Raw genomic sequence first — 27,385 nt, 5'->3', positions numbered from 1 at the left:
CATCTGGAGAAAAAACTCCAGGCATAAATGGTTCACTGGCTACCAAACATTAAAAATAAAACCAATTCTATATACTATTTTCCACATAATAAAAGCATATTCCCAATATATATTGGGAGGCCACTATCACCTAGACACCAAAACCAATGACAGTATGAAACAAACAAAAGACAAAAAACAAACAAAAACAAATGAAAGAAAGAAAACTATGTATCATTACCAATTAGAGGAAAACTTCCTCAACAACATACTAGCATATTGAATACTGTAATTTAATATATAAAAATAATTATACTCTAAACCAAGTAGGGCTTATTTCAAGAACACAAAGATGATTCCACATTCAAAACTCAAATCAATGTAATACATCATATCAACAAGCTAAGAAAAAAAACAAGATTATATCAATTGGTAGAGAAAAAGTATGTGATAAAATTCAACACCCATTCATAATAACAACAACCAAAAAACCCCACAGCAAACCAGGAATATGGGAAACTTTCTAAACTTGATAAGAAACTTCTACAAAGAAAACCTCATACTAACATCATACTTGATGAAAAACTGAATGTTTTCCCCATAATATCAGAAACCAGACAAGTAGTTACTAATACTGTTCAACATCATATTGGAAATCCTAGCTAGTACAGCAGACAAGAAAATACTAGGTATACAGATGGTAAAGAAGAAATAAAACTGTCTCTTCTGTAGATGATATTTCTGTTTTCTAACCCCAAGCATTCAATCAAACAAATAAATACCTAGAGTTCAGCAAAGTTGTAGGATACAAAAATGACATCCAAATTTTAATTACATTTCTGCACACTACCAAAACTTGTGTGGAAATTGAAGTTTAAAATCAATGCCATTTATAATAAAAGAAAAAAAAAACACCTAGATATAAACCTTATAAAAATCATGCAAGACCTATTATTGAAATTTACAAAACAGTGATGAAGTAAATCAAGCAATACTTAAATAAACATAGAGACATACTGTGTTCATAAACTGAAGACTCAACACAGTAAAGATCCCAATTCTCAAATTGATCTGACAATTTAACTCAATTTCTACTGAAATTCAAGAGTTTTTCATTAAAATAGACAAGCTTCTCCAAAACTTTATGTGGAAATTCAAAGTAATGAGTGCTAAATCAGTTTTAAATAAAAAGAATAAAGAGAGAGAAATTATTTTACACAACTAGAAGATTTACCATCTAATTACAGCAATCAAGTAAACCAATAGTACAGGACCAAGAAAAAGTCTAAGTATCAGCTCCTTAAAACCACATGAAGGTTCATTTTTTTCAAAAAAATCAAAGCCTTAAACAGTTTTAACTGGTGCAATAAAATGTACCAATTCATATGTGTATTCTTATCTCCTCAAACATAAAGGTGTTTGATGGCTCCAGCCTTTATATTTCTCACAAAAATTAAGCTCCTTAAGAACAGAGACAATGTTTTAGAACAAAGAAGATGTTCATGAAGTTTCCAAACCTGCCCTCAATTAACTCTCTTGATACTGGACAGCAATGAATATATATACAAGACACATAAAAGTCTAGGTCCTTCACCTCTAAAACAAAACCCTTCTCCTGCCAAGTAAACTAGGGAATTCAACACAAAGTGCCAAAGGCTTGGCAAGGAAGCCTGAAAGAAAATGTGTTTGTGTTTGCAGTTCATTTTCTCTTCTAAGTCTCTCCTTTCTTTAAAAAAAAAAAAAAAAAAAAAAAATTCCTGAGGTAATACTGCAGTGTAAATTAAGGAAAGAGATGTAGCTGGAGATTTTCCTATGTGCATATAACCACTGGGTCTCCCCTGGATGAATTCTCAGATGTAGAATAAGGCTCTAGACTGGGTAAATTTCCAGTCTGACTCCTTAGATGACAAATGATATCCTGCAACAAAAGGGTTTCTCATAGGGAAGGAAACTGAGGGGTTTCTCTTTGGTATGAATGATCAGATTCTGAGTAAGATGTTTCCTCAGTGGTTACATTCAAGAAGTCCTTCCCCAGTAGGAGCTCTTGGAGGTTGACTGAGGACTGCCCACTTGTGAAGGGTCTTCCCACTTCTGTTACACTGACAGAGTTTCTCCCAGTATGAATCCTCTGATGCTGAGTGAGGGATGAGCTGCGACTGAAGGCTTTTCCACACTCACTGCACTCATAAGGCTTCTCTCCAGTGTGGATGATAGAGTGTCGAATGAGGTTTGTGCTCCAACAGAAGGTTTTCCCACACTCGACGCATTCATAGGGCTTCTCTCCACTGTGAATCCGCTGGTGCCTTGTGAGCCCTGAACGGCGGTTGAAGGCCTTCCCACACTCCATGCACTCATAGGGCTTCTCTCCAGTGTGGATGCTGAAGTGTCGAATGAGGTCTGCACGATTGCTAAAGGCTTTCCCACATTCTTTGCACTCAAAAGGTTTTTCTCCAGTGTGGGCCCTTTTATGCAAGATGAAAGTAGAGCAGTGGGTGAAGGCCTTTCCACACTCGCTGCACACATAGGGTTTCTCCCCAGTGTGAATCCTCTGGTGCCTCTTGAGGTATGACCTGTGGTTGAAGGCCTTCCCACACTCTAGGCACTCAAAGGGCTTCTCCCCAGTGTGGATGACGTAGTGGTGAATGAGGGCTGCACTCTCACAGAAGGCTTTCCCACACTCACTGCACTCATAGGGCTTCTCCCCAGTGTGAGTCTGCTGGTGCCACATGAGGTATGACCTGTGTTTAAATACCTTGCCACACTCAAAGCATTCATAGGGATTCTCGCCACTGTGGATGATGTAGTGACGAATGAAACCTGGCCTATCTCGGAAGGCTTTTCCACATTCTTTGCATACAAAGGGTTTTTCTCCAGTGTGGCTCCTGTTATGCAAGACAAAAGTGGAGCGATGGGTAAAGGCCTTTCCACATTCATTGCACTTATAAGGCTTCTCGCCACTATGAATCCTCTGGTGCTGTGTAAGGTGTGACTTACGGTTGAAGGCTTTCCCACACTCCATACACTTATAGGGCTTCTCCCCTGTGTGGACCATGTGGTGTTGAAGGAGATAAGTGCTTTTACTAAAAGTTTTCCCACACTCGGTACATTCATAGGGCTTCACTCCAGAGTGAATCCTCTCATGTCGAGCAAGGAGGCGTTTCTTGTTAAAAACTTTCCCACATTCATTGCATTTAAAGATATTTTCTTCTTCCTGAATCACAGAATCTTTACCTGACCCACATGAGTCATGGTCATGGACAGCACTTCCCAAAGGGACTGGCTCCTTTACAATCCCTGAACACACATTATCAGCTGTCCCTATGTTGCCATGTTCAGAGCTTGATTTCCCAGGGAGTTTCTCCTTCTGGGGGTCTATCTCTGGTATCAAGTGTCCCTCTTGCATTTCCAATGACCCATCCTGATCCTTAGTTCGGCCCACCTGGGTGATCCCTGGAACTCCTTGTGTTAGTTGTTCCTGGAAGGAGACTCCCTCAGACAGGGCTGGCTCACTAGCAGTAGATTCTGTGGTCTTGGGTTTTCCTTTGTCACCTGAAAGAAATCCAATACACAAAAAGGTCTGTTGGTAATGCCAACATAGAAAAAAATGAGCATTTCAGTGAAATGAAGAGAAAAAAATGAAGATGAAAATAGTGTCTCTGTGTCTTGCTACCTCTGAATCCCAGGATAACAATGTCTTTTTTTTTCCCAAGAGTCCTAGGACTACTGACACCATGAAAGGGAGACCTGGGGGAGTGGTTGGGTTAGAAGATGAAGTGCAGGAGAGGAGACACAGTCAATTCCAGACTGGATATTTATGCAAATAGGTAACTCATTTGGGACCCTGAGAGTTCATGCTTAAAAGATGACTGAGGGCAATGCATGACATGTAATTAGAGGGTTGGTGCTTCGAGCTATAAGGTAGCAACTAGGCCTCTGGACACAGTCATGTAGGAAATGACTCAATCAACTGTGCTTATGTAATGACAGTAAATAAAACTCTGGACCCTCAAGCTAGGTGAAATTCCTAGGTTGCCAATACTTTGTATTGGCACGTAAGGAACCCCTCCAAAAACTGTTCCAAAAAACACCTGATGCAGACATATTGGACATGACTTTACAACACCACGTTGAAGAAGCTCAAGGAGCTAAAGTAAGATATGGAGAAAGTCAAGAAAACTATGTATATTTAAAAAAAAAAAGAAAACTATGTATAAACAAAATGGAAATATCAACAAAGAGCTAGAAACCTAAAAAGAAACCAAAAAGAAAAGTATAATAACTGAAATGAAAAATTCACTGCAAGGATTCAAAGGAAGATTTCAGTAGGATGAAGAAAGACTCAGCATACTTAAATACAGAAAATGAAAATTATGTCCACAGGGGAGGGGGGAGATTTAAGAAAAGTGAACATACCCCAATGGACCTGTGATACACCAGTAAGAGAACCAATATACTCATTGTGGGATTTATCAGAAAGAGAAAGGGTAAAAGAAAATATTTTAACAAGTGGCTGAAAATATCCCAAATTTGATGGAGACATCAATAATAAATATCCAAAAAGATCAGTGTACTCCAAGAAAGATGAACTAAAATAGATTCACACCAATAAAACTTAAAATCAAACCTTTGAAACCCAAAGATAAACAGAGTATCTTGATAGCAAGCTTGAGGCAACTTGTCACAAAAAGAAATTCTCAATAAGATTACAAGCAGAGTTCTCATCAGAAACTTGGGAGGCCAGAAAACAGTGGGTCAATATATTCGAGGGTAAAAGAAAAAAAACTGTCAACCAAGAGGCAAAAGTGTCCTTTAAGAGGAATAAATTAAGACAGTTCCATATGTAAAACCCGAGGAAGTCTGTTACCACTAGACCTGCCTTGCAAGAAATTCTCAAGGAAATCTTGCAGGGTGAAATGAAACGACACTAGACAGTAATTCAAAGCCATATAAAAAAATAAAAAATCTCAATAAAAGTAAATATATGAACAATTATAAAGGTATTATTTTAACAATGGCTTATAACTCTACTTTTTGTTTTTTTACAAAAGTTTTTACATGATTTAGGGGACTAATTAAAAAAAAACTATAATCTAAAAGCTAATGTTACTGTAACTTCAGGTTATAACTCCACATGTAGTTTCTACATAATTCGAAAGACTAATGCATTTAAAAGAGTCATTAGTTTTGGGCGCCTGGGTGGCTCAGTTGGTTAAGCAACTGCCTTTGGCTCAGGTCATGATCCCAGGATGCTGGGATCGAGCCCTGCATGAGCAGGGAGCCTATTTCTCCCTCTCCCACTCCCCTACTTGTGTTTCCTCTCTTGCTGTCTCTCTCTCTCTGTCAAATAAAAAAATAAAAAATCTTAAAAAAAAAATAGCAGGATACAAAGTCAACACAGAAAAATCAGTTGAATTTTTATACACTAATTATAAACAATCTGAAAATGAAATTACAAAAATAGGTACACTCATAACAGCATCAAAAAGAATGAAGTACTTAGGAGTTAGACCTAAACAACAAGGTAAAAGATGAAGACAATGAAAACTATAAAACGTTGCTAGAAGAAATTAAAGATGTAAATAAATGGAAACACATACCATGGTCATGGATTAGAACTCTTAATATTGTTAAGATATTGCTACTCCCTAAAGTGTTCTACAGATTCAGTGCACTCCCTATCAAAATCCCAAAGACATTTTTTGTAGAAATATTAAAAACCATGGTAACATCCATATGGTATCAGAATGGACCCTGAATAACCAAAACTCTTACTTACTACAAAACTACAGTAATCAAAAAACAAAACAAAACTACAGAAATCAAAATAGTGTGGCACTGGCATAAAGATAAGACATACAGACCAAGGTAATATAATTGACAACCCAGCAATGACCTCTAACATATATCATCAAATCATTTTTTTAAAAGATTTTATTTATTTATTCATGAGAGACAGAGAGAGAGAGAGGCAGAGGGAGAAGCAGGCTCCCAATGAGCAGGGAGCCCGATGCGGCACTCGATCCCAGGACCCTGGGATCATGACCTGAGCTGAAGGCAGATGCTTAACCATCTGAGCCACCCAAGCGCCCTATCATCAAATCATTTTTGACAAGGGTTGCCAAGACCATTCAACAGACAAAAAGACAGTGTTTACAACAAATGGTGCTGGGAAAACTAGGTATTTACATGACAAAGAATAAAATTGAACCCTTATCTATCTAACATCATATGCAAAAATGAACTCAAATAGGATCAAAGACCCAAATGTAAGACCTAAAATACAAGATTCTTAGAAAACACGGAGCAAAACCTCTATGGCACTGGATTTGGCAATGACTTCTTAGATATGACACCAAAGCCATCAGCAACAAAAGAAAAAATAAACAAATTGGAGTCATAAAAATTAAAAAACTGTGCATCAAGATACTATCAACAGAGCAAGGCAATAACCCCAAGAATGGGAGAACATATTTGCAAATCATATATCTGGTAAGGGATTAATATCCAGAATATATAGAGAACTAAAACTCAACAACAAAAAATCACAATACAGAAATGGGCAAAAGACTTGAATAGACATTTCACCAAAGATGACATACAAACCGTCAATAAGCACAAGGTGTTCGACATCACTAACCATTAGCGAAATGCAAATCAAAACTACAATGAGGTATCCTCTCACATCCATTAGGATGGCTATCAGATCAGAAAATAACAAATACTGGAGGATACAGAACAGCGGGAACTCTTGTGCACCGTTGGTGGGATTGCAAAATGATATAGTCTCTGCTGAGACAGTATGGCAGCTCCTCAAAAAATTAAAAATGGAATTAAGAGATGATCGAGTAATTTCATTCATTTCTTGTTATATTCCCAAAAGAATTGAAATCAGGTTCTCAAAGATGTTTGTACACCCATGTTCACAGCAATATTATTCACAATAGGTAAAACATGGAAGCAACCCAAGTGTCCACTGAGGGATGAATGGATAGCAAAGTGTGATATGTGGAATATTGTCGAGCCTTAAAAAGGAAGGAAATTTTGACACATGCTACCACATGGATAAACCTTGAGGACATTATGCTAAGTGAAACAAGCCAGTCATAAAGACACACACCCAAATACTGCATCATTCCACTAATATGAAGTACTTAGTCAAAATCATAGACACAGAAAGTAAAATTGTGGTTGCCAGGGCCTGGGGCAGAGAGATGGGGGGGTTACTGTGTAATGGGTAGAGTTTCAATCTTACACAATGAAGAGCTTTGGAGATGGATGGTGGTGATAATTGCACGGTATTACGAATGTATTTAATATCACTCAACTGTACACTTAAAAATGAATAAAATGTTGTTTTATGCTATGAATATTTTAAGACACACAAAAAATAACAGAAGGAATATACAAAGAATCCCTACAAATCAAAAAGAAAATGCAAACCAGTTAAGAGAAAAATAGGTAATTATCATGAAATGACATTTCAAAGGAGAAAATATAGGCTGACCAATAATTATATGATCAGGTGCTAAAGCTCTTCAGCAATGAAGGAAAAGCAAACCAAGACCATAAGATACAGTTTTGTCAGCTTAATACTTGAGAGTACCAAATATTGGACAGAGTTTTGTCAACGATTGAGGAGCCTTAGAGTATCAAGTATTGGGCAAAGTATAGGTTGAAGGAACCTCCACGCTTTCCTGGGGAAAGTGTAAATTGGTACATGTCCTTTAACACAATGGCAATTATCCAGTAAACTTGGAAGCTTGCATAGCCTATAAACCAATAATTTCACTCCAAGAAACACCAAAGACACCGTAATCACGTGCAAGGGGATGACTGATACAGGACTGCTCCTGGCAGCACCACGTATGAGAGTCAAAACATGTGAATAACTGAATGTACACAGAGTAGATGAATATGATGTGAGACAGGAATTTATTGATTTTCTTCAGCTAAAGGAATTTGAGTCTATTTTTATGTTGAGTAGAGAAAGGATGATATTACATTACAAAACAAACAATATGAATGAAGAAAACATCTTCCTGAAAAGGTGTGCTCTAGACTCTGGTTCAGGAACTGGCCAAGGCCAGAGGCAAGACCTCTCCCTCAAGATGGAAGGGGAAGCTGCAGACACCGGAGCCTGAGCAAGTGCGGTAGGGTCGAGGATCAAGCAATGGAGGAGGCGGACTTTACTTTCAACGCAAAGACCCGCTGACACCTCAGGGGTCATATGCTGAGACATCCACGGCTGGGGAAGTGGTAACCACCTGGAACAAAGTCTGAGCTCCTGGAGTAGCTCATGCAGGACACAGAGCTGACTAGAGGCACCAGCAGATACAGAGGCCGGTGAGACTAGTAGCATCCCCCAGAGAAAAGAGGATGGGAGCGTGCACTGAGCTTGGGGACGGGTCTGAGGAAGGTGGTGCAAGTGCTGGGATTCAGGAGATGTACGAGATGTGAAACGCACAGGACTGGGGCATGGCCGGATGTGGGGGCTGAGGGAGGTGGCGGTGTGAGGAATTCTCTGAGGCCGTACCCAGTCTCTAACCTGCTTGGGTGGCAGGACCGTTCACTGAAACTTGGGAGGTGGAAGGAGTGAGCAACATTCTGGGTACCTTGCCAGGCATGCTGACTTCGGGTCAAAGGGCTCCGTGCCTTCCAAACCCCCAGAGAGGCCAGAACAAGAAGCTTCCCCAGGGAACCAGGGCCAGTGGTCTCCTCCTGGTCTCGAGCCTGCAGGGTCTCCCACCTGCCCACATCTTGGCTCCTACCTGGATAGGCGCTTTGAGACAGGTCTCTCTTCACCGTCCACAGCTCCTGCCCGTGCTGCAGCTGGTAGATCAGCTCAGGTCTAGGAACAGGACATCCTGTTCACAGAAAAAGAAAGAAGACGCTAGGATTTTTGTGAAAAAAATAAAATCCTTCAATCTAGTCTGTAAACAAGATCTTGGAATAAAACTTCTCCCATCCACACAAAATGCTAACATGCAAACCCAGAAACGAAAGGCATGCCATACTGCCAGGGAGTTATTTTCCTCACAATAAGTAAAAAAACAATATATACAGTCATAAATATCATAATATAAATACAAACTGTAATCATAAATAACCATAATCATAAGGTACTGTGTCAAGCAACTTAAATGCATATCATTTCAAAATTGAAATAAATTACAACTTACACATTTAAAATACTTATTCATTCAAAACAAGGTATTTGCCTTCATTGATCTAGCTCTTTTTCTAGATCCTAAGCACAATTTTGTATCGTTCTTATAGGCCATAGACAAAATGAGGATTCTATCTTAGGATTTCCTCACAGCACCTTCAGCAAGTACATACTGTAATCAGCACCACTTTGTAGATGAAAAAACCAAGGCTCGGGCAGATAATGTGATCTGCCAAAGAGCAAAGAACTGGTGAATTGCTGAGCCAAAATGGAAACCCAGGTCTAGCTCTCTATGCTGTTTTACCACAAAGCTACACTTCATTGTTCCAGAGGTGCTGAGTCCACCATCCCTAAGGATGATGAAGATCATGATGAGAGAAACACAGTGGTGGCAGCGAAATTCTCAACTGCTAGCCTACACACAAGCTGGTCACACCACGCATTGTTCTGAATCCTGTTCTTAAGTTACCCATTTATCCTTGCTACAGTCCCAGGAAGTATATACTAAAGTATATATTAACGCAATTTACCAGTGAGCACACCCAGGCAGACAGGTTCAGTAACTTGCCTGTAGCCACAGTTTTTAAGGAGCAGAGCTAGGACTGAACATCAAGGATCTGGCTCTGGACCTTTGTCTCCTAAACACGACACTAAGGAGGAAACAGCAAACACCCTTGTATGTGGCCAGCAGCCTCAGACCAAGCGGAGCGTGGTGGTGAGGTAGGGACATGAGCATGAAGATTCATCCTCAGAGAACAGGGGCCTGGGGAGGGACAGACTTAGGGATTCCAGACTTCAGCATTTCATAACTACTAAGAAATAACTGAGAATCCTACATAGTGATATGGTCCCAGACAGACATTTACAGAAACATCAAATACTGTACACTGTCAACAACATTAAACATAAAAAGGATTTTTACTACAAGGGAAAAAAAAAACCAGAGAACAGCTTCATAAAATGAAGTATGTTCTGGGGCACCTGGGTGGCTCAGTCGTTAAGCAGCTGCCTTCGGCTCAGGTCATGATCCCAGGGTCCTGGGATCGAGCCCTACGTCGGGCTCCCTGCTCAGCGAGAAGCCTGCTTCTCCCTCTCCCTCTCCCCCTGCTTGTGTTCCCTCTCTTGCTCTGTCAAATAAATAAGTAAAATCTTAAAAAAAATGAAGTATGTTCCATACTGAGTAAATTAAGCTGTATGGGGGACTCACTACAGTGGCCGAGACTTCCTGATTTCCTGAGCACTGGGAGGCCATGAGATTATATGGGCGGAGCAGGAAGAGTGCTTGCGACAGTGCTCCAAGGACCTGAGCAGGCTGTGACTATTATTAATCACTTTTCCTAAAAGTGACCCACTTTTATTTTTCCTAGATTCCTTCAACAAGGGAATCTATTATCACTCTAGTAAGTGGAAACCGGAATCACTGGCCTTGATGGCAGGTCACCCTGAAGACACAGCAATGAAATCAGAACGATCTTAATTCTCAGTGAGCTCCTGCTGCCTACTCAGGGCTGCATGCTCACTCTGTTGAAAAGGGAAATTAGCAACAATTAGGGGGTGAGATGTTAAGATTCAGCATTAAACCCAGATTTTTCCGCAGCAACAATCAGGAGACAAGAGCGAGCAGAAATAATGCCGTGATGATGTCAGGTGTCCCTCCATGCCAGCTGATGAAGTGTCCACGCGCCCTCTGAAACAGGGTTTCTCAACCGCCATACAACTGACATTTAGGTCAAGATAATTCTTTTTAATATATACATATTTTTTAAGATTTTGTTTATTTATTTGACAGAGAGAGACACAGCGAGAGAGGGAACACAAGCAGGGGCAGTGAGAGAGGGAGAAGCGGGCTTCCCGTGGAGCAGGGAGCCCGACGCGGGGCTCGATCCCAGGACCCAGGGATCATGACCTGAGCCGAAGGCAGACGCTTAACGACTGAGCCACCCAGGCGCCCCTAGGTCAAGGTAATTCTTTGTTGGGAAGACAGGGAGGAAACGGTCCTGCGCGTCGTAAGGACGTGCTGGCAGCATTCCAGGTCTCCCCCCACTAGGTGCCGGTCCCACCTCCACCCCACCTGTGACAACCAAAAATATCTCCAGACACTGGCCAGCGTCTGCGGGGGGCGACACCGTCCCCGGATGAGAACCACTGGCACAGAGAGTGGTCACCAGGATGACGAGACCAAGTGAGGGGTGGGGGAGGGGCCGCCATGAGCTCCGCTGGGCAGGACACAGCTGGCGAGACAGGGATTCTGCACAGAAGGGGTGACCGCGAGAGAGGCTGAAATGCCCACGGACACTCCCCAGGCGGACACAACAGCAAGCAGAGGCCTGAGGCAAGGCCGGGCGTGGGGAAATCTCTAGATGCCCAGCACAGCCAGAGCACAGTGAGCTCAGGGAAAGCACTGACGGTGGCGGATGAGGTCAGCAGGAAAAGAGAGCAGACTTTTTATTTTGAAACATTTTGTTATGAAATATTTAATCTAGCCAACTTTTCTAATTTTGCTTTTTCTCTTCTCACTGACAGACATAATTCCAGTCCTCTAAGAACAGGCATGTCTCATCCTAAGCTCTCGATTTATAGCCCTTTCCCTCAAGTTGAATGGGGCTGTGGTCATTCTCCTCAAGCAGAGAAACATCTAAGCTGGTGTTTCTCAACCATGGCACTCTGGATGCTGCAGGCGGGATAATCTTTCATTGAGGAGGGCGGTTTGTCCATCGAAGGACGTTTACGGCATCTCTGGACTCTAACCACTAGACGCCAGTACCACCTACACTCAAGGCCAGACAACCCAAAGTGGCTGCAAACATCGCCAAATGTCTCCTGGGGGCACAAATCCCAACTGCTGAGAAGTATTACTCTAACCTCTCTCTCGGACTGGCAGAGGATGTTGGCCCTCGAAACAAGCGATAATCGCGAAGGCACACAGACACAAAGGAGCCCCACAACCGGGATCATGTTGTTTGGGACAACACCTGTTGGCACTGAAGGCCAAGGCCTCCCGGGGCCCTGCCTGACTCACTCTCTTCTTGGAGAACATCCCATCACTCACAGCCCTGCTAAGGACACTTGAGCCAATCAGGCTCACGCAGTCAGCTCCCTCTCTGGAATGTGAAATCAGAACCTCGGATGGAGGCCGGTCTGTGCTGGGCACTGGGTGAGAGGTCCAGAGAAGCACTGGCTCGGGTGGCCATTCCTGCCCCAAGGACACCGCACACAGCCCAGCAGCAGACACAGAAAGAGGAACAACATAAACACGAAAAAAGACGCGGAGACCAGGAATCTGGGGGCCAGAAAGAGCAGGGACCAGGTGGCCAGTCCTGTCGCAACCTGATGAGGCAGAGGAAAAACCTTTCTGCATACAGTGACATGAGCAGAGAGAGCCAGAGAGAGAAGCCAGGACAAGAGACCAGAAGCCAGGGTATAATCGTGGTGGTTCCCTGTTCCTCTGTCAGTCCCTCACAGGATCCAGCTGGAAACCCTCCCTCTGGGTCTGCACAACACCCCCCTTTCCTTCCATTACTTTCTAGGAGCCAAAGAGGAACTGTTTCTTGCCCAGACAGACACAGGAGAGCAGGCCCAAAGAGATGAGTCTAGAAAATGACTGAAGCTGCGGGTGGGTGGGGGTGGGGACCCAGAGGCCTTCTTGACCAGCCAGGCCTGGAGCCACAGGGTGCTCTGACAAGAAGGTGGCAGGTCCCCCCATGGTGGAGTGGGGAGGACTCACCCAGAGACACCAGAAGGCCACAGTTTTCCAGCATCACCTCCTGGTACAGGGTCCTCTGGGCCGGGTCCAGCTGCCCCCACTCCTCCTGGGTAAAAGTCACGGCCACATCATCGAAGGTCACAGATATCTGGAAAGTCAAACAGAGGTAGTAGCGTTGGCCTTGGGGCTGTTGGATGTGATCAGAGCTCATCCCTACATCCCTGGTAAAGACGCAGAGTGATCAAGGTTCAAACCACCAAGTACCTCCTGAGGGCTAAGCTCTGCGCTGGGCTCAAGGGGCAGGTGGGCAATGCTTTGGATGTACTACGGTAGAGTCTAAGGGAGAAGCTTTCTCCGTGGGAGCCACTGGAAGGTCACACAAGACAATGGAGATGACGCGAGGACTGGGAGATGCAGACAGCAAGGGCTCTAGGACGTCAGAGGAATGAGTGAATATGATAATAACAGTTATCAGTAACAACAGCAGTACCTGAGCCTCACTGGTCCTGCTAGCTGCCTGCCCCATGCTGAGGGCTTCACATCCTGGTTAAAGGGATTATAAGTCCCCAGTTCTTAAGTCATCTTAAGTTTCCACTAATGTTGTCTTTTGACTTAAAAAAAACACTTCATTATGGAGTTTGCCTTGTTAATGTTTCCCTTCACCATATTCTACAGTTTCCGCAATGTGAAATGTCCAACACATGCAGGACCACATCCCTGCATGTGACCAAACCCACTAATTAAATATAAGTAACTCAGCTACTCCACTCCACTCTCTGATGGACACAGCCCCACTACTGCAGAGCTGTCATTTAAATGCTCCAAGTCACTGGCTCACGGTTTTTCATGTGCACCTGCAGTGCCCACATCTCTGTGCTTTCTAGCTTTGTCCCCTCTATCAGGGCTCTCAAGTTAATATTTAAATTAAACAGCTGGAAATTCCTAATAAACTAACTGGTTCATACATAGGAACTCTGCAATATTACTCAGTTCTGGTGCTAGATAAACTCACATCACTGGGCACATTTTGGACAGATAGATAAACACAGAAAAGTCAACTGGGGCCTCCACATTGGCTACTAGGTGATATATGTCCAAATTATGAAAACTCTCTGACATGCACTCCCCTAGCATCGTATATGATTGGTTAGGGGTGCAGATACAGGTTTTTTTCTGATCGGTCTTATGTTGAAAATAGGGGGAAAACTAGGGAGGATCAGTTATTAATGAAATCGTGGCTATTTGGGGCCGACTCTTAGAGAAGTCACTGTTTAGCTTCCTGGACTGTCACTAGAGCTCGTAATCTGGCTTCCGGCCAAATAGGACAGAGCGGACTGGTTTCCCGGGTCGCTAACGGTAGATAAGGGATTAGTTTCCTGGGCCGGCAGCTCCAAGTTTTGGGTCAGAGCTCTACTTTTAAATACGGTCTGCCAATTGTCAGATCACGTGTATATTCAGGCTCTCTCTGTATATTCTGTTCTAAGGCTGGCGATCAAGAAAGTGACAAGCCTTCTCCGCTCGTCTTACACAAACACAACTCAAAGAGAAATCGAGCACCTCTCTGGACTTCCAGCCCGCCCAGGAGCCCCCTCCGCAGCAGAGAGGCAGCAATACCCAAAACATCGTCCACTCACCTGCGCAGGGTCCGTCCACGCCGCCGCCATCATGGGACCCCGTGCACAGAGCGGGGCGCGGAGAGGCAGCGACACAGGCGAGTCCCGCGGGCTCGGCCAACCGCCACCCCTCCCCTACTCCGGGAGGGGTGACCTCGGCTGACTTTCGCACTCCCCGGTCACCGGGTAGCTCACGGCTCCTTCAAAGGCGCGGAGGCAAGTGGTAGCCTTCTTTCAGCTCTTTTTCCCCAGAGCTTCCCTGGAGGCGGGTCACAGAACAGCGATCCCCTCCCCACAGCTGGCGTGGACGGAACCGTCGCACACGAATGACGTCCCCCACCAGGAGACCGGAAGCCCCGCCCCCACCCGAGCGGACGCCCGGTGCACAGCCTTCTGGGCAATGTAGTTTTTGCTTTACAAGCGAGCCGCAGAAGAACGTGTTCCGGAACCGGTCTTCCTCGTCCTAAAAGACTTATCAGGCCCAGAGCTCGCTGTCAGACCCGCCTCTTCACAGCGAACACAACGCGGGGTGGACCGAGGAGAAAGGGCGAGGCCGTCCCTCTCATGCCCGGGTAAGTCGAGGCTCAGGGAGCGGGGGCCTCCGACCGGGGTCAGGGCACGTGCCAGGTCCCGTAACCGGCTTCTCGGCTCGGCTGGCGAGCTCCCCCGTGCGCCTCTCCTCCTGGCGATCGTCCTGGAGCGAAGACGGACGCTCGAGCGGTGACGTAACCGCCGAGACCGGGACGCAGGAAGCCCGCTGCGACGCGGCGCACGCGCACCGCACGGCCCCTCTTGGGCCGCCTCTGGTCCAGCGCCACGTGCTGCGGGGCCTTGACGCGTGGAGGCGGCCCCGGGAGCCCGAGGAGCGCTGTGCGAGCCTCTGAGCTGGGGAGGCCGCACCTGAGCGAGGCTGGGGGCAGGTCGGGACTCCAGTCTGGAGCATGGGCACTTCCAGCTGTGTCTGAGCGCCGGCAGAGGGGTCGTGCGTGGATACGGAAATTTCGGGCATTGTTAGCAGATGCTGCCATCTCAAGGCAACACGAGAGTGAGACTAGATGGAGAAAGGCATGGACAGGGGCGAACCCTGAACCAAGCCGGCATTAAGTAGCTGCAGACAAGAAACCAACAAAATAATGTTAGGAATGCTAACATTCCTTTCAGATTTATATTAGGCAAAATCTTAAAAGTCACCATCAGTGACTTACTTAGTTTTCTTCTCATGACTATGAAAGTGAGAGAATAAAATCTCACTTCTAATGAATTGAGAATCCATACGGTTATGAAAATGGAAACAGTATGCAGAAAATGCCAAGAGATTTATTTTGTGGAATATTACTCAGCCACGAGAAAGAATGAAATTTTGCCATTTGTAACGACATGGATGGAGCTGGAGTGTATTATCCTAAGCAAAGTAAGTCAGAGAAAGACAAATACCATATGATTTCACTCAGATGTGGAATTTAAGAACCAAAACAAACGATCATGGGGGGATAAAGAGGAAAACTAAGAAACACTATTCACTATAGAGAACAAACTGATGGTTGCCAGAGGAGAGGTGGATGGGGGCATGGGTTCAGTAGGTGATGGGGATTAAGGAGTGCACTTTTGATGAGCATTGGGTTATGTATGCAAGTGTTGAATCGCTATATTGTATGCCTGAAACTAATATTACACTGTATGTTAGCTGAAATTTGAATAAAAACTAAAAAAAAAATTTTAAAAAGTGGAGAAAAGCATAGTGATTGAATCAAGGATTAAGATGCAGTTAATTTCCTAGAAGAAGATGCTGTTTATAAAAGGAGGTTGTGGAGAAGTGTGGCTTAATTAGCACACGGAACAGTGTGATCCACCACTGAGCATAGTAATTTGACCAAATTGGAAAAGACATTCTTCTTTTCACATGGGGTTGACACGGTTAAATTAAATGGTTTGAAGGTAGGATGTATGTCAGATATCAAAGTTAAGATTTTTATATTCTGTGTCATGGGCGGCACAATGTCCGGAATCAGTGGTGAGGAAAACTGCGTAGCTATTGGAGACTTTGAAATCCCTACTTTACTGTAAAGCGTATCTGAGAGTTTTCGTAATTTAGACATATATCATCTAGTAGTCAATGTGGAAGCCCTAGTTGTCCTTTGTCTGCTTATCTACCTCCCCAAAAATGTGCCGGGTGATGTCAGTTTATCCAGCACCCAAACTGAGTAATATTGCAGGGTTCCTATGTACAAACCAGTTAGTTTATTAGGAATTTCCAGGTGTTTAATTGAAATACTGATTCAAGGGGCGCCTGGGTGGCTCAGACGGTTAAGCGTCTGCCTTCGGCTCAGGTCATGATCCCAGGGTCCTGGGATCGAGCCCCACATCGGGCTCCCTGCTCAGCGGGGAGCCTGCTTCTCCCTCTGCCTCTGCCTGCTGCTTCCTCTGCTTGTGCGCTCTGTCAAAAAAAAAAAAATTGAAATACTGATTCGAGAGCACTGATAGGACAAAGCTAAAAAGCACAGAAATATGGGTCCTGGAGGTGCAGATGAAAAACCATGAGCCAATGTCCTGGAGCATTTAAATGACAAATCTGCAATAATGGGGCTGTCCATCAGAGAGTGGAGTAGCTGAGTTACTTAATTAGTGGGTCTGGTCACATGCAGAGATGTGGTCTTGCATGTGCTGGAAATTTCACATTGTGGAAGCCATGTAGAATATGGTGGAGTAACATTAACTCCATATAAAATATGGAGTTCGGAAATAGTGGTGAAGGCAATGCCTGCGATGAGCAGAAAACATATTTAAGCTCCCAACTGTGTCTAGATGTTTATTCTGGTGCTGTCAGCTTATCATGGATGGAGTAGCTGACACATGCAGCTATAACAGGATACAGGGAAAAGTCAGAAGAGAGTTCCCTAAATTGCTGAAAGTGGAGGATGTGATTTCAGAAGATGTGGTGTTACATTTATTATTAGGGATGACTTATTTGATGCAATCAGAATATGACACACCACGGAGGTGCTAGTGAATTCATTTGAGGATTGAGTGGCATCGATGTGCAGTGAAACATTTTGTCTCAGAGACATGCTGGATGTCAGTACAAAGAGGGTGGACCTCCGGGTTGATCAGAGTCCTGGTTTACAAATGGCATACTCCTGAAAACACGGGGAATAGTAAACTGAGTCTAGAAGAAATGTGATAGGTGGTAGGTTGTACACCACCAGGGTGGTTGTCTGCACAAAGCAGTAACTAAGTTTTCAAGGTGAGTAGAGTCACCATCCTTGGGGACCAGGAGGGACATCATCTTGGGACGCTCTCATGGGAAAGAGTTTCTACAAGAAATAGATTCTACCCAGTCACATAACTGCATAGTCAAATAACTCTAAAGAACCGGTACAAAATGATTCAGCTTTTATTAATTAGCATCTTGCATCTTAGAAGAAACAAAGGACAGGTAAGATAGTGGAGCCAGGAGAGCTCCCTGGACAAAGACAATAAAACAGGTGCAGACAGGGCTCAAGAAGCCATCTGAACACACGGAGGCAACACCCTCTGAGAGTGGGCCCGGACCCAGGGGTGCTCCAGGATCTGGGCCAAGGGCAGCCGCTCCGAAGGCTGGTATCTGAGAAGCTTGGAGATCAAGTCCTGGGCCCCCAAAGGTAATGATGGGGGAAACCTTACATCTACCTGATGAGGCCACAGAAGAAAAAAAGAGAACGTGGTTAATTTCTGTGCCGCATGCTTTCTCCATTCCTTAAGACCCTTCAAAGCACTGTTCTGGATCTTTTTGGACAACCTTTGTGTGCATCCCAGGCTCTGCAGGCCTGGCTCCCTAGTGAGTGCCCAGGCTGTAGCCATCGTACCTTGAGGATGCGTCTGTAGGTCTCATTATGGGAAGGGCTCTCAAAGGGTGGATTTCCCACTAGCAGCTCATAGCACAGCACTCCAATGCACCACAGATCAACCTTCTCATTGTATGTTCTCCTTTCAATCATTTCTGGGGGCAAGTAGTCCAGAGTCCCACACATTGTCTTTCTTCTAGAGGACAGCAGGGAAGAGAGCACTGTGTAGAAGCCAAGAACAAGGGTAACCCTCCTTTTCTATATTCCAGTGAGATGGGAGACCCTAGAAAGTCCGAGCAGTCCCCTCCTGAGCATGGGAGTTTGGAAACACTAAGTTCTAATAAGGATCCTTAGGGAAGGCAAATACTGGAACCCACCAATTCCATATTTTGGAATTATTCATAAAGTTATGTGGCTCCCGATCGAGGATGTTTTCAGAATATTTTGGGCATCAGTAGAGATTTTGAACAAACTGATGGTGCATCAAGAGGGACCAAGTAAAATTCCTGGAGTTATGGAGCAATGATTCTTACTTACATGGAAACTTACTGAGAAAGTTACATGTTAACAGAGATCAAAAGATAAAAGATAAGGTTGAGCCACATTCTTTCAGTCTACAAATGCACATTAAATATATGCATATGAAAAAGGCAGTACTCAAATACAAAACCAAATTTGTATCTGGGTCTTACACACGGAATGCATGAAATTGGCTCATTCCTAAGTGGCACCCAGGGCCCATGCCGCCAGCACCACCTTACCTACCTCAGAGATGGGGTGTGCACTGACCAGCCAAAGTCTGCAATCTTCACCTCACCCCTGAACCCCAGCAGTAGGTTCTCTGGTTTAATATCCCTGTGAATCACCTTTTTCTCGTGGCAGTAGGTCAGAGCATCTGCCAATTCCTCCATTATCTGAGTGAGCAAAGAAAAAGCCATCAGGAAATGAAGCCCACCACAATTTCATATGAGATAAAATATTCATGCATTTTATAGTTGTAGTGGAATCTTTTATTTCCTGTTTACCGACCCTGTTGCTTCCTTAATGGCACCACAGTTTTTGGTGGGGGAGGGATTCCTCTCCCCATTTTATGTGGTCTTATAGGATGGATGATAAAGTGGCCAGAACCTCCATTTTGCCTTAGAACAGCGAGTAGCTGGACACAGGACCTACGCTGAGCTATAACAGATGATCTCCCACAGGATTTGACACCTGAAGAAATGATACAAAAGCAGGAGGAAAATTGCAAGATCACTCATTCTGACAGCAAGCTGACCCAACCCTTCTGCTGGGATAATTGTTGCTCTGATTCCCCATCTGGAGCCCTCTAGAAATCTCTTGCTTCCTATAAGCCAATTCCACTCACTTATTCAGTGAACTCCTTCATAGGCCTTCAACATGCTTTTCTGCATAAGGTAGTGGAGTTAGATGGTCTTGCTTACACTAATTATTAATATTCTGGGGTAATTAGGGTATCAAACTGTGAAGTTATGGGCTGTATGTGTCATTATATAAAAGGTATAGAATTCGTGGGCGCCTGGGTGGCTCGGTTGGTTAAGCGACTGCCTTCGGCTCAGGTCATGATCCCGGAGTCCTGGGATCGAGTCCCGCATCGGGCTCCCTGCTCGGCAGGGAGTCTGCTTCTCCCTCTGACCCTCTTCCCTCTCGTGCTCTCTATCTCTCATTCTCTCTCTCGAATAAATAAATAAAAAATCTTAAAAAAAAAAGGTATAGAATTCAGAAACAAACAAAAAGAACCTGGACAATAATGACAGCCACAAGCAGTGACACCCCCCCATCCCCCCGCCAACCAGTCCACAATAAACTCCGACCTCAGAGCCCCCAGGCCCCTGCCTCACCGTGGCTGTGTGCTGTTCATCTAACGTGTGGCTCTTTTGCAGCTCCTTGTAGAGCTCACCCCTTGGAGCATATTCCAGAATCAGGTACACACGGCGTGCGTCATGGAAATAGTTGTACAGACGTAGGATATTGGGGTGTCTGGAGAAGAGACAGAGGAAGGGTCAGACTCCTAAGACCCAACTCCTGATGCTATCACAAGTGACTGGTCACACAAAGGGCAAACTGTGCTGGGACCAGAATAACAGCAGCCTGATACTGGAATGTGTGAGAGAACAGGAGCAGGCATCAGGGTTTTGGTGTCTGAAACAGGGACGATTACATGGTGTAAGTGGAGTGAACTGCAGAAAAAAATCTTCAAGGTGGCCTGTTTGAGGGTAGTTTGGGGGAAATGCTGGGCTCAGATGCCGGAGATGGAAGAGAAAGCAGAAGAGCAAGAAGCCAGTGCCGGATTCGCCTACAGGCTGTCCTTACTGTAGATGCGCCTGGATTTCAATTTCCCTGCGCAGTTGGTGCTCCAGTCCTTCCTTTTCTATCTGGGACTTGAAGAGGACTTTCAGGGCCACGATAAAATGGCTTTCCTTGAGCCGAGCCAGGTACACATTCCCAAATTTTCCCTTGCCCAGAGGACGCCCGATTTCAAAGTCATCAATTGTGAGTCGCCGCCTGAGAGCAAAGGAAGGAAAGAGCCTCAGGTTGGGAGGTAGGTGGAGGGCCATCAGGGGCTGTGAATGCTCACCTTCCTCTTCCACTTCACCCCACCTCTGCCCCTCGCCCTTCTCGGGCACAGCCAGGCTGTCTGGTCCGCGAGCCAACACGGAACACGTGCCGCTCGCTCTTCCTTTCTCTCCCCGCCCCCTGCCCCGTTCCAGAGACAGCGCCGAGACACTCACACGGGCGGGATGCTGAGCTCCACGCGGCCTGCTGCAGCTGCTTGAGACAGACGGAGGTCAGCGCTTCCTCCTGCGCACCCTCCCGCCCCAACCACGGGCACCAGCCCTTCGCAACCTTTTCTCTGGCCCTGGGTCCTCGCCCCTTCACCTGCGGGCCCGACACCGCCCGACGTCATCACAGCGTGCGGGGGGCTCCCGGCAAGAGACGACGGCGACGGGACAGCCTCCCTGAGCCCTTTGGAAATGTCCTGAAAAGGCGTGAAGGTAGGTGATATTCAGGCTGACGCCCCTCGGGTGCCGACCGGCCCCGACGCCGCCAGGAGGTTCCCCCGCTGCTCGCCGCCTCGGACGCGCGGAGACCAAGGCAAGCCCGGCGAGCCGGGGCCGTGGCCTTTATCCTATCGCCCCCCTCATTGGCTGAGCCAGCACTTCCTGATTGGCTCCCATTGGTTGAAACTTCTGAGCGAGCAGGCAGCGTGCCCAATAGAAGAGACAGAAATGGGAGCTTCCGCACACGCTTAGCCAATGAGATTGCAGGGCGCGGGGACCTGCGGGTCGCTGGGGCGGGGCGGGGCGGACACCAGGAGCTGGGGCCTCGGGAAGGGGGGGACGAACGGAGGGCCGCCCAGAGGGGACGGTGCGAACGGGTCTCCGAGAATGAATACCTACAGAAACCCGTGAGTGCGCGAATCCGTTAATGAGCTGACGTGGTGCACGTGGGAGTGAACAGACACCAATCGCAGGAAGCTGCCGGGGTGCCCCCGTGAAGTCGGAAACCGCGTGCGCGCCGCCCCGCTTGAAGGTCACGTGCGGTTTGGGCCCCTCTCCGCTCCCCCCGGGAGTTCGGCCTCCGCGCCGGACGTCCCGCAGCTCTTGCACTCCGCTCTGCAGCCCCCAGCCCCGGAGCCTCGCCCAGCCTAGGACTGCAGGCGCATCCGGCGCGATGGCACAGCCTAGTCACCCCTTGCCTCCGTGTATGTGTTGGACCAGCAAAAAAATGGGTTTATTTGGACATAACAGAGACTTACAGTGAGGGACAGGGAAGCTACAGCAAAAACCATAGGCTAGTCCCTTAAACATAGGAGAGGAACACTATTTTATGGAGAAGGAAATTTGGGAGCAGTTGTGAAGCCAAGGCCATTGGAGAAAAGCAACAGATTAGTAAAAGACAGTTTCCCATTGGTTGAGTTTCAGGGGTAGTCTATTGCTTGTACATCTTTTCTCCTTGGGGCCTATAATTGATGGTTCTTTCCTGTTGAGGATTCTTCTGTTGAGGTCTGTGATTGACATCCCTAGGCGGCATGTGAGAGCCCCGCCCCCCGCCCCCCCGCCGGCCTCCTGACTCCATTTTAGTGAAATTCCCTTTTATTTTCACAGACCCTGTAATCAGTTTGCATTTGGGGTCTCAAATAGTAAAATCAATCCACATGTCTATTTGGCAAACACAGATGTTTCAAAAAGTTTTAAATGGAATTCTTTTAGACAGGTAACAATATAAATTGTTGGAGAAATAGAATTTAAAAAGAAAAAATCTTCTCCCAACCCAGAAAACCTCTCCACAAAGATAGTAGAGAAAAAAGTTTATTACCAAATAAGGCTTAAACCAGAATTTGATGCCATATCACAGATAATCGCTGAGAGATGGCAAAGTCAGAAAGATACCCTTTCATATTAGCCAAGCAGATACTGGCTTTCTCAGTGTCTCCCATTACGTATTTTCAACATGGACGATAATTAGCCCTCAAGTAAGAAACCATGACGGCACCACTTGTTATGCAATTCATCCTAAATTTACCTAGTAATTGGGCTGCCTACCTGCTGCTACATTGGCTTTCTGTACGGGAAAGCAAACTTCTCATTACCTGAGGGTAGAAGGTAGTGTTAACCTTAAACATAAAAGTTATTTTCCCAGCAAAAATGGGTTTATTTGGAAATAGGATAGAATTGCAATTAGAGACATGCAGGCTATGGTAAAACCATAGGCAAATCCAACAAAGAGGAAAGTTATTTTGTGGAGGAGGAGTAAGTTGGGACGGTTGCTTTGAACAAAATCCTTTAGGGAAGAGCAACAGTTCAAGGTCATGAGAGTCTCAGTGGCAGAGTTGCAGGGATGGTTGATCTGGTGGGAAATGCGGTGTCCGTCTTTCCCTGATGGGGCCTATAATTGACAATTCTTCCTGAGATTGACGGAGTGGTGCTGTGTGAGAGGTCGCCCTTCTGGCCTCCCAGCTGTTTTAGTTTTATTTGTTTAATTTTTAAAGACTTTATTTATGTGACAGAGAGAGACACAGCGAGAGAGGGAACACCAGCAGGGGGAGTGGGAGAGGGAGAAGCGGGCTTCCCGCCGAGCAGGGAGCCCGATGCGGGGCTCGATCCCGGGACCCTGGGATCATGACCTGAGCCGAAGGCAGATGCTTAACGACTGAGCCACCCAGGCGCCCCATCCAGCTCTGTTTTAAATGAGGTTTCCCTTAATTTTCAGTTTTGCAACTTGGAGCAAGGTGCCCCAAAATTAGGCCTCTACTTTCCCACAGAAATTGGGAGATAGGGATGCTATCTCCCTTGATGTGTGCATTTCAAAGAGATAGCTCCTAGGTCTTTTGAGAAAGACATTCCTGGGGTGGGAGAGCAGGGGGTGCCTGAGGAAAAGCAAGAAGGCTAGTGTGTCTAGAGCTGCAACTTCAGGGGTTCAAGTGGGACGAGAGGAGTTAGATAAATGGAGACAAATTGTGTAGAACCTCGTCAGCCTTTGTAAGGAGGTTGTAACATGCTCCAGAACGTGTTCTAAAATGTACCGGCTGTTTGTTTAATCAGGTATCATAAGGCAGCAGACCTGGAAGTGATTGTCATGAAGAAAGTTTATGCTCACAGATCCCCACAAAGAAGAGTCAGGGAATGCTACCGATGGGAGATTCTGCATTGTATGAATGGAAATCTTGGTTCTTGGCTTCCCCATGAAAGATTTACATGGGGACCCACTCTCAGCCAGCCAGAAGGAAGGTAGCACGCACAAAGCAGTTTATTAAGGGCAGTACACTGTCAAGGTGGGAGAGCAGGCAGGCGCAGAGGTGGCAACTGCCCTGAGGTTGCAGAGATCCACGGAGGGGGTGGTCTCTAGTGGAGGCTACTTCCAGTCATTTGGGGGACTCCTCCCACTGGTTGGGAGGGGTTTTTGACCTTACAAGGTTTGTACCAGAACCCTCTTGGCAACCTTCCCCCCATGGGGCAGGGGACAAAACTGCAATGAAAATTTACTGGAACGATCTACGGGTCACCCCGGTGCAGAGGTGGAAGAGGAGAGCACAGGTTCAGCACCTGTGGCTCTTGGTCTGTCAGCCCTGGGGTGTTGGAAGCCAGTCAGTACGTGTGACCCCAGGCTTCTAATGTGTAACCTACTTATCACCACCCTTATCTCCACCTCATGTCTGTCCTATTCTATCAGGCATACCATACAAGGCAGTATGGGGAGGCAGCAGCTGTGATGGAGAAAGCATGGCCCAGCACATTTAGTGTGTATTTTGCAGGAAAGATGAGGCAAGACATGTAAACAGTTTAGGACTGACTTGTTTGAATACAATGTAGGGACTTTGGAGCAAACGGATCACTCCCTGTCTGGTACCTGGCCCTGGAGTTTTAGGGTAGAGGAATGCTGCCTCCTGGAGTTTAGGAGCCAGAGAGAGGCGGTTAGTTTGCATATGAAAAGTGAGGTCCTGAAAGAGTTGTTACCTGGTCCAGGGAGGGGCAGTGTCTCCCCAGTCAGCAAGGCCCTAGATGCCAACCACAGAAAACTAAAAATATATAGTTACTACACTGTGAAATAGACAACCATCCGAGGGGTTTTGAGCTGAATGGTAATGTAATCTGATTCGTGAATTAAAAGATCAGTCTGGGTATTGTGTGGAAATTAAACTATAGGAGGGGCAAGAAAAGGTAAGATCTGTTAGGCTATTTTCCAGATGGGTGAGGACGCTGACTTAAATTAAGGTAGTGACAGGGGAGGTGGTTTATCACAAAGTACAAACAGTTGACCAGAAGGGAATTTTGTAAATTTGATAAATTTACTGTAACGATCAAGTTACAGTTATCAAATTAGTAAGTTATCAAATTAGTAGAGAAATATGGATATGAATGTAATGGTTTCACAGTATGGATTGTTGTTATTTTAACCTACCCATACCCCACACTGCCTCCTTCATATGGTAAGCAGATTTCTGATGATACTGAAGTGCACCTTCACAGAAATGCTTTACTACATAGAGATGCTCAGGCAGATTTCACTGTTCTGCTGTCACAGAGCCTAAGCCAAGGGCCAGCACGGTGGACTGTGCAGGAAAGTGTTCATTGAATAGGCTTTGGCTGCTCAACTGCTACGCGTCCCAGAGCTCTGGCCTCTGACCAGCTCCAAGAAGACAACCTGAGTCCTTGAACATCTGGCCTGGTAAGAGTGACTTAAGGCCTGTATCTGCAGGCCCCGCTGCATCAGTCTGACCAGGTAATTTATGCTAACAGCGTAACTCACAGGGAATGGTGGGTTTTGTATGCCTGAGGCTCTGAGCCACACCGTATGTTTGCCTTCTGCGATCCCACCGAGTGGCCATGGTCAGTCACGAAGGTACTGCATGCCTCAGGAAGAAACCCTGGACACCGAAGCTTGGGTGACGTTCCCTCATTGGCGATACTTGAACATATTGTCCCACATCTTTGCCAAAAGAGTTAAGTGAGGCCCTGTGTGACTGCATTGGGAGGGAACACCTGGAAGCTTGGGCCGAGTTTCCCCTAGACTTTTTACCCTGTGTGCCTTTTCCCTTTGGTGACCTTGACCTGTGTTCTTGTGCTGTCACAGACAGTGAGCATAAGAGCAGTTTTCTGAGTCGAGCGAATCCTCCCAGCAACCCATCAAGCAGGAAGGTGGTTTTGGGGAGCAAAGAACCATATGTATACACGGTTATGATCTAGATGGTGTGCTGGTAAAGGTTCCCTGAGGACGTGCCATTTGAGATGAGATGGGAGGGCTAAGCATGCACTAACTGGGCAGTGTGGGGAGGGAAGACGCCATAGCAGGTGGGAAAGTGAAGGAAAGGGGAACAGGAAGCGAAAAAAAGAGACCAGAGTTGTGCAAAAGAAAAGGAAGTAAATTAGGCACATCCCACACCAGGTAAGGCCCCATGGATGGGCCATGTTAAGGATTTGGTTTTTATCCCAAGAGTGAAGGGAAGTCATGAAACATTTCGGGGAAAGGGGGCAGGGGTGAGCCCTCCATGACCAAATCGGAGCCGCATCTCTGGCTTCAGTGTGGAGAATCGACTGGAGGATAAAAGCGGAAGGTAAAGCAGAAGCTGAGGTGTCAGATGATGTTTGGATGGACCAGGGAGGGGGCAGTGGATTGCACAGCAGCAAGGTCCCATATGGGAAAACTTCACAATGACAACATCTGCTTGACACAGAAATAGAAGAATAAACAGGAACTTAAAAAAAAAAAGTCATGGGGCACCTGGGTGGCTCAGTTGTTAAGCGTCTGCCTTTGGCTCAGGTCATGATCCCAGGTCCTGGGATCGAGCCCCACATCGGGCTCCCTGCTCCGCGGGAGGCCTGCTTCTCCCTCTCCCACTCCCCCTGCTTGTGTTCCCTCTCACTGTGTCTCTCTCTGTCAAATAAATAAAATCTTAAAAAAAAAAAAAGTCATCCCACAACTAAGAACAAGTCCAGGAAGCAAAGAAGCATAACCGGGCAGTCTGACTAGAAGGCCCATGCTCTTGACACTCCACTGCTCTAAGGAAGGCAAAACCCAGTTGCCCATTTACAATTTAGCTCAGACCATTCACTTGTGAGACACGTAACCTATCTGTGAGCAAGCAGATGACAGGTTGTTAACCCTCCAAACTCAAGGATGACATCACTGAGCATTTCAGAGGCCTCCGCGCATTGCACAACTGAGACAGGAAAGGCCATCTGTGGGCCAAGTGTGAGAAGAGAGGGAGCTGCGCATATTCCCAGAGGCCAGATTCCCACAGGCCTGTATAGAGGCCTGTATAGGTCTCTGTATAGAGCCCTCCCAGCTGGAGCCCAATGCTCCCACTCCCAGTCACTCCGACAGATCCCTCAAGCTGACGAAGCCTACAACACACTAATCCCAAGTTAGGTGCCCTGAATGATGCACATATTTGGTTTTCTGTTTGTTAAAGCCAGAGGCTAAGAGTATGAACAGCAGGAACAAAGAGATGAGAGATTGCTGACATGTAGTGTAGAAAACACCACCTCAATCTGGCCTTTACGCTTTACAGACAAAGGTATTAACAGGGATATTTGCAAGTCAGACCACTTGAAGCCACATACACACACACACGTGTAATACA

The 27,385-nt window shown here is 45.9% G+C and overlaps 2 protein-coding genes across 3 annotated transcripts; both read right to left on the bottom strand.

Moving 5' to 3' along the window:
- Positions 1-1,201: 1,201 nt before the first annotated feature.
- On the bottom strand, positions 1,202-14,754 carry LOC114203630 (uncharacterized). 2 transcript variants are annotated; one of them, XM_088026966.1, is made up of 4 exons: positions 14,483-14,754; positions 12,870-12,996; positions 8,748-8,843; positions 1,202-3,528 (listed from the first exon to the last, which is right to left on the bottom strand). In XM_088026966.1, the coding sequence occupies exons 1-4, from the start codon at positions 14,513-14,515 to the stop codon at positions 1,916-1,918; spliced, it is 1,869 nt and encodes a 622-aa protein (XP_087883092.1). In that variant the 5' UTR covers positions 14,516-14,754; the 3' UTR covers positions 1,202-1,915. The 2 variants fall into 2 exon arrangements, with proteins under 2 accessions (XP_087883092.1, XP_087883091.1); XM_088026965.1 differs by lacking the exon at positions 14,483-14,754 and having other exon boundaries at positions 12,870-13,268.
- Positions 14,755-17,872: 3,118 nt separating this feature from the next.
- On the bottom strand, positions 17,873-22,757 carry AURKC (aurora kinase C). The gene is made up of 8 exons (XM_028097089.2): positions 22,745-22,757; positions 21,765-21,955; positions 21,033-21,280; positions 20,614-20,805; positions 20,142-20,280; positions 19,048-19,196; positions 18,304-18,478; positions 17,873-18,127 (listed from the first exon to the last, which is right to left on the bottom strand). The coding sequence occupies exons 1-8, from the start codon at positions 22,755-22,757 to the stop codon at positions 17,957-17,959; spliced, it is 1,278 nt and encodes a 425-aa protein (XP_027952890.2). The 3' UTR covers positions 17,873-17,956.
- Between the last annotated feature and the right edge of the window lie 4,628 nt (positions 22,758-27,385).

Source organism: Eumetopias jubatus, unplaced genomic scaffold (assembly GCF_037043125.1).
Source record: "Eumetopias jubatus isolate StellerSeaLion01/CBP00866 unplaced genomic scaffold, mEumJub1_p1.0 scaffold_10, whole genome shotgun sequence".
Lineage (NCBI taxonomy): Eukaryota > Metazoa > Chordata > Mammalia > Carnivora > Otariidae > Eumetopias > Eumetopias jubatus.
This window is presented reverse-complemented; position numbering and strand designations above follow the sequence as displayed.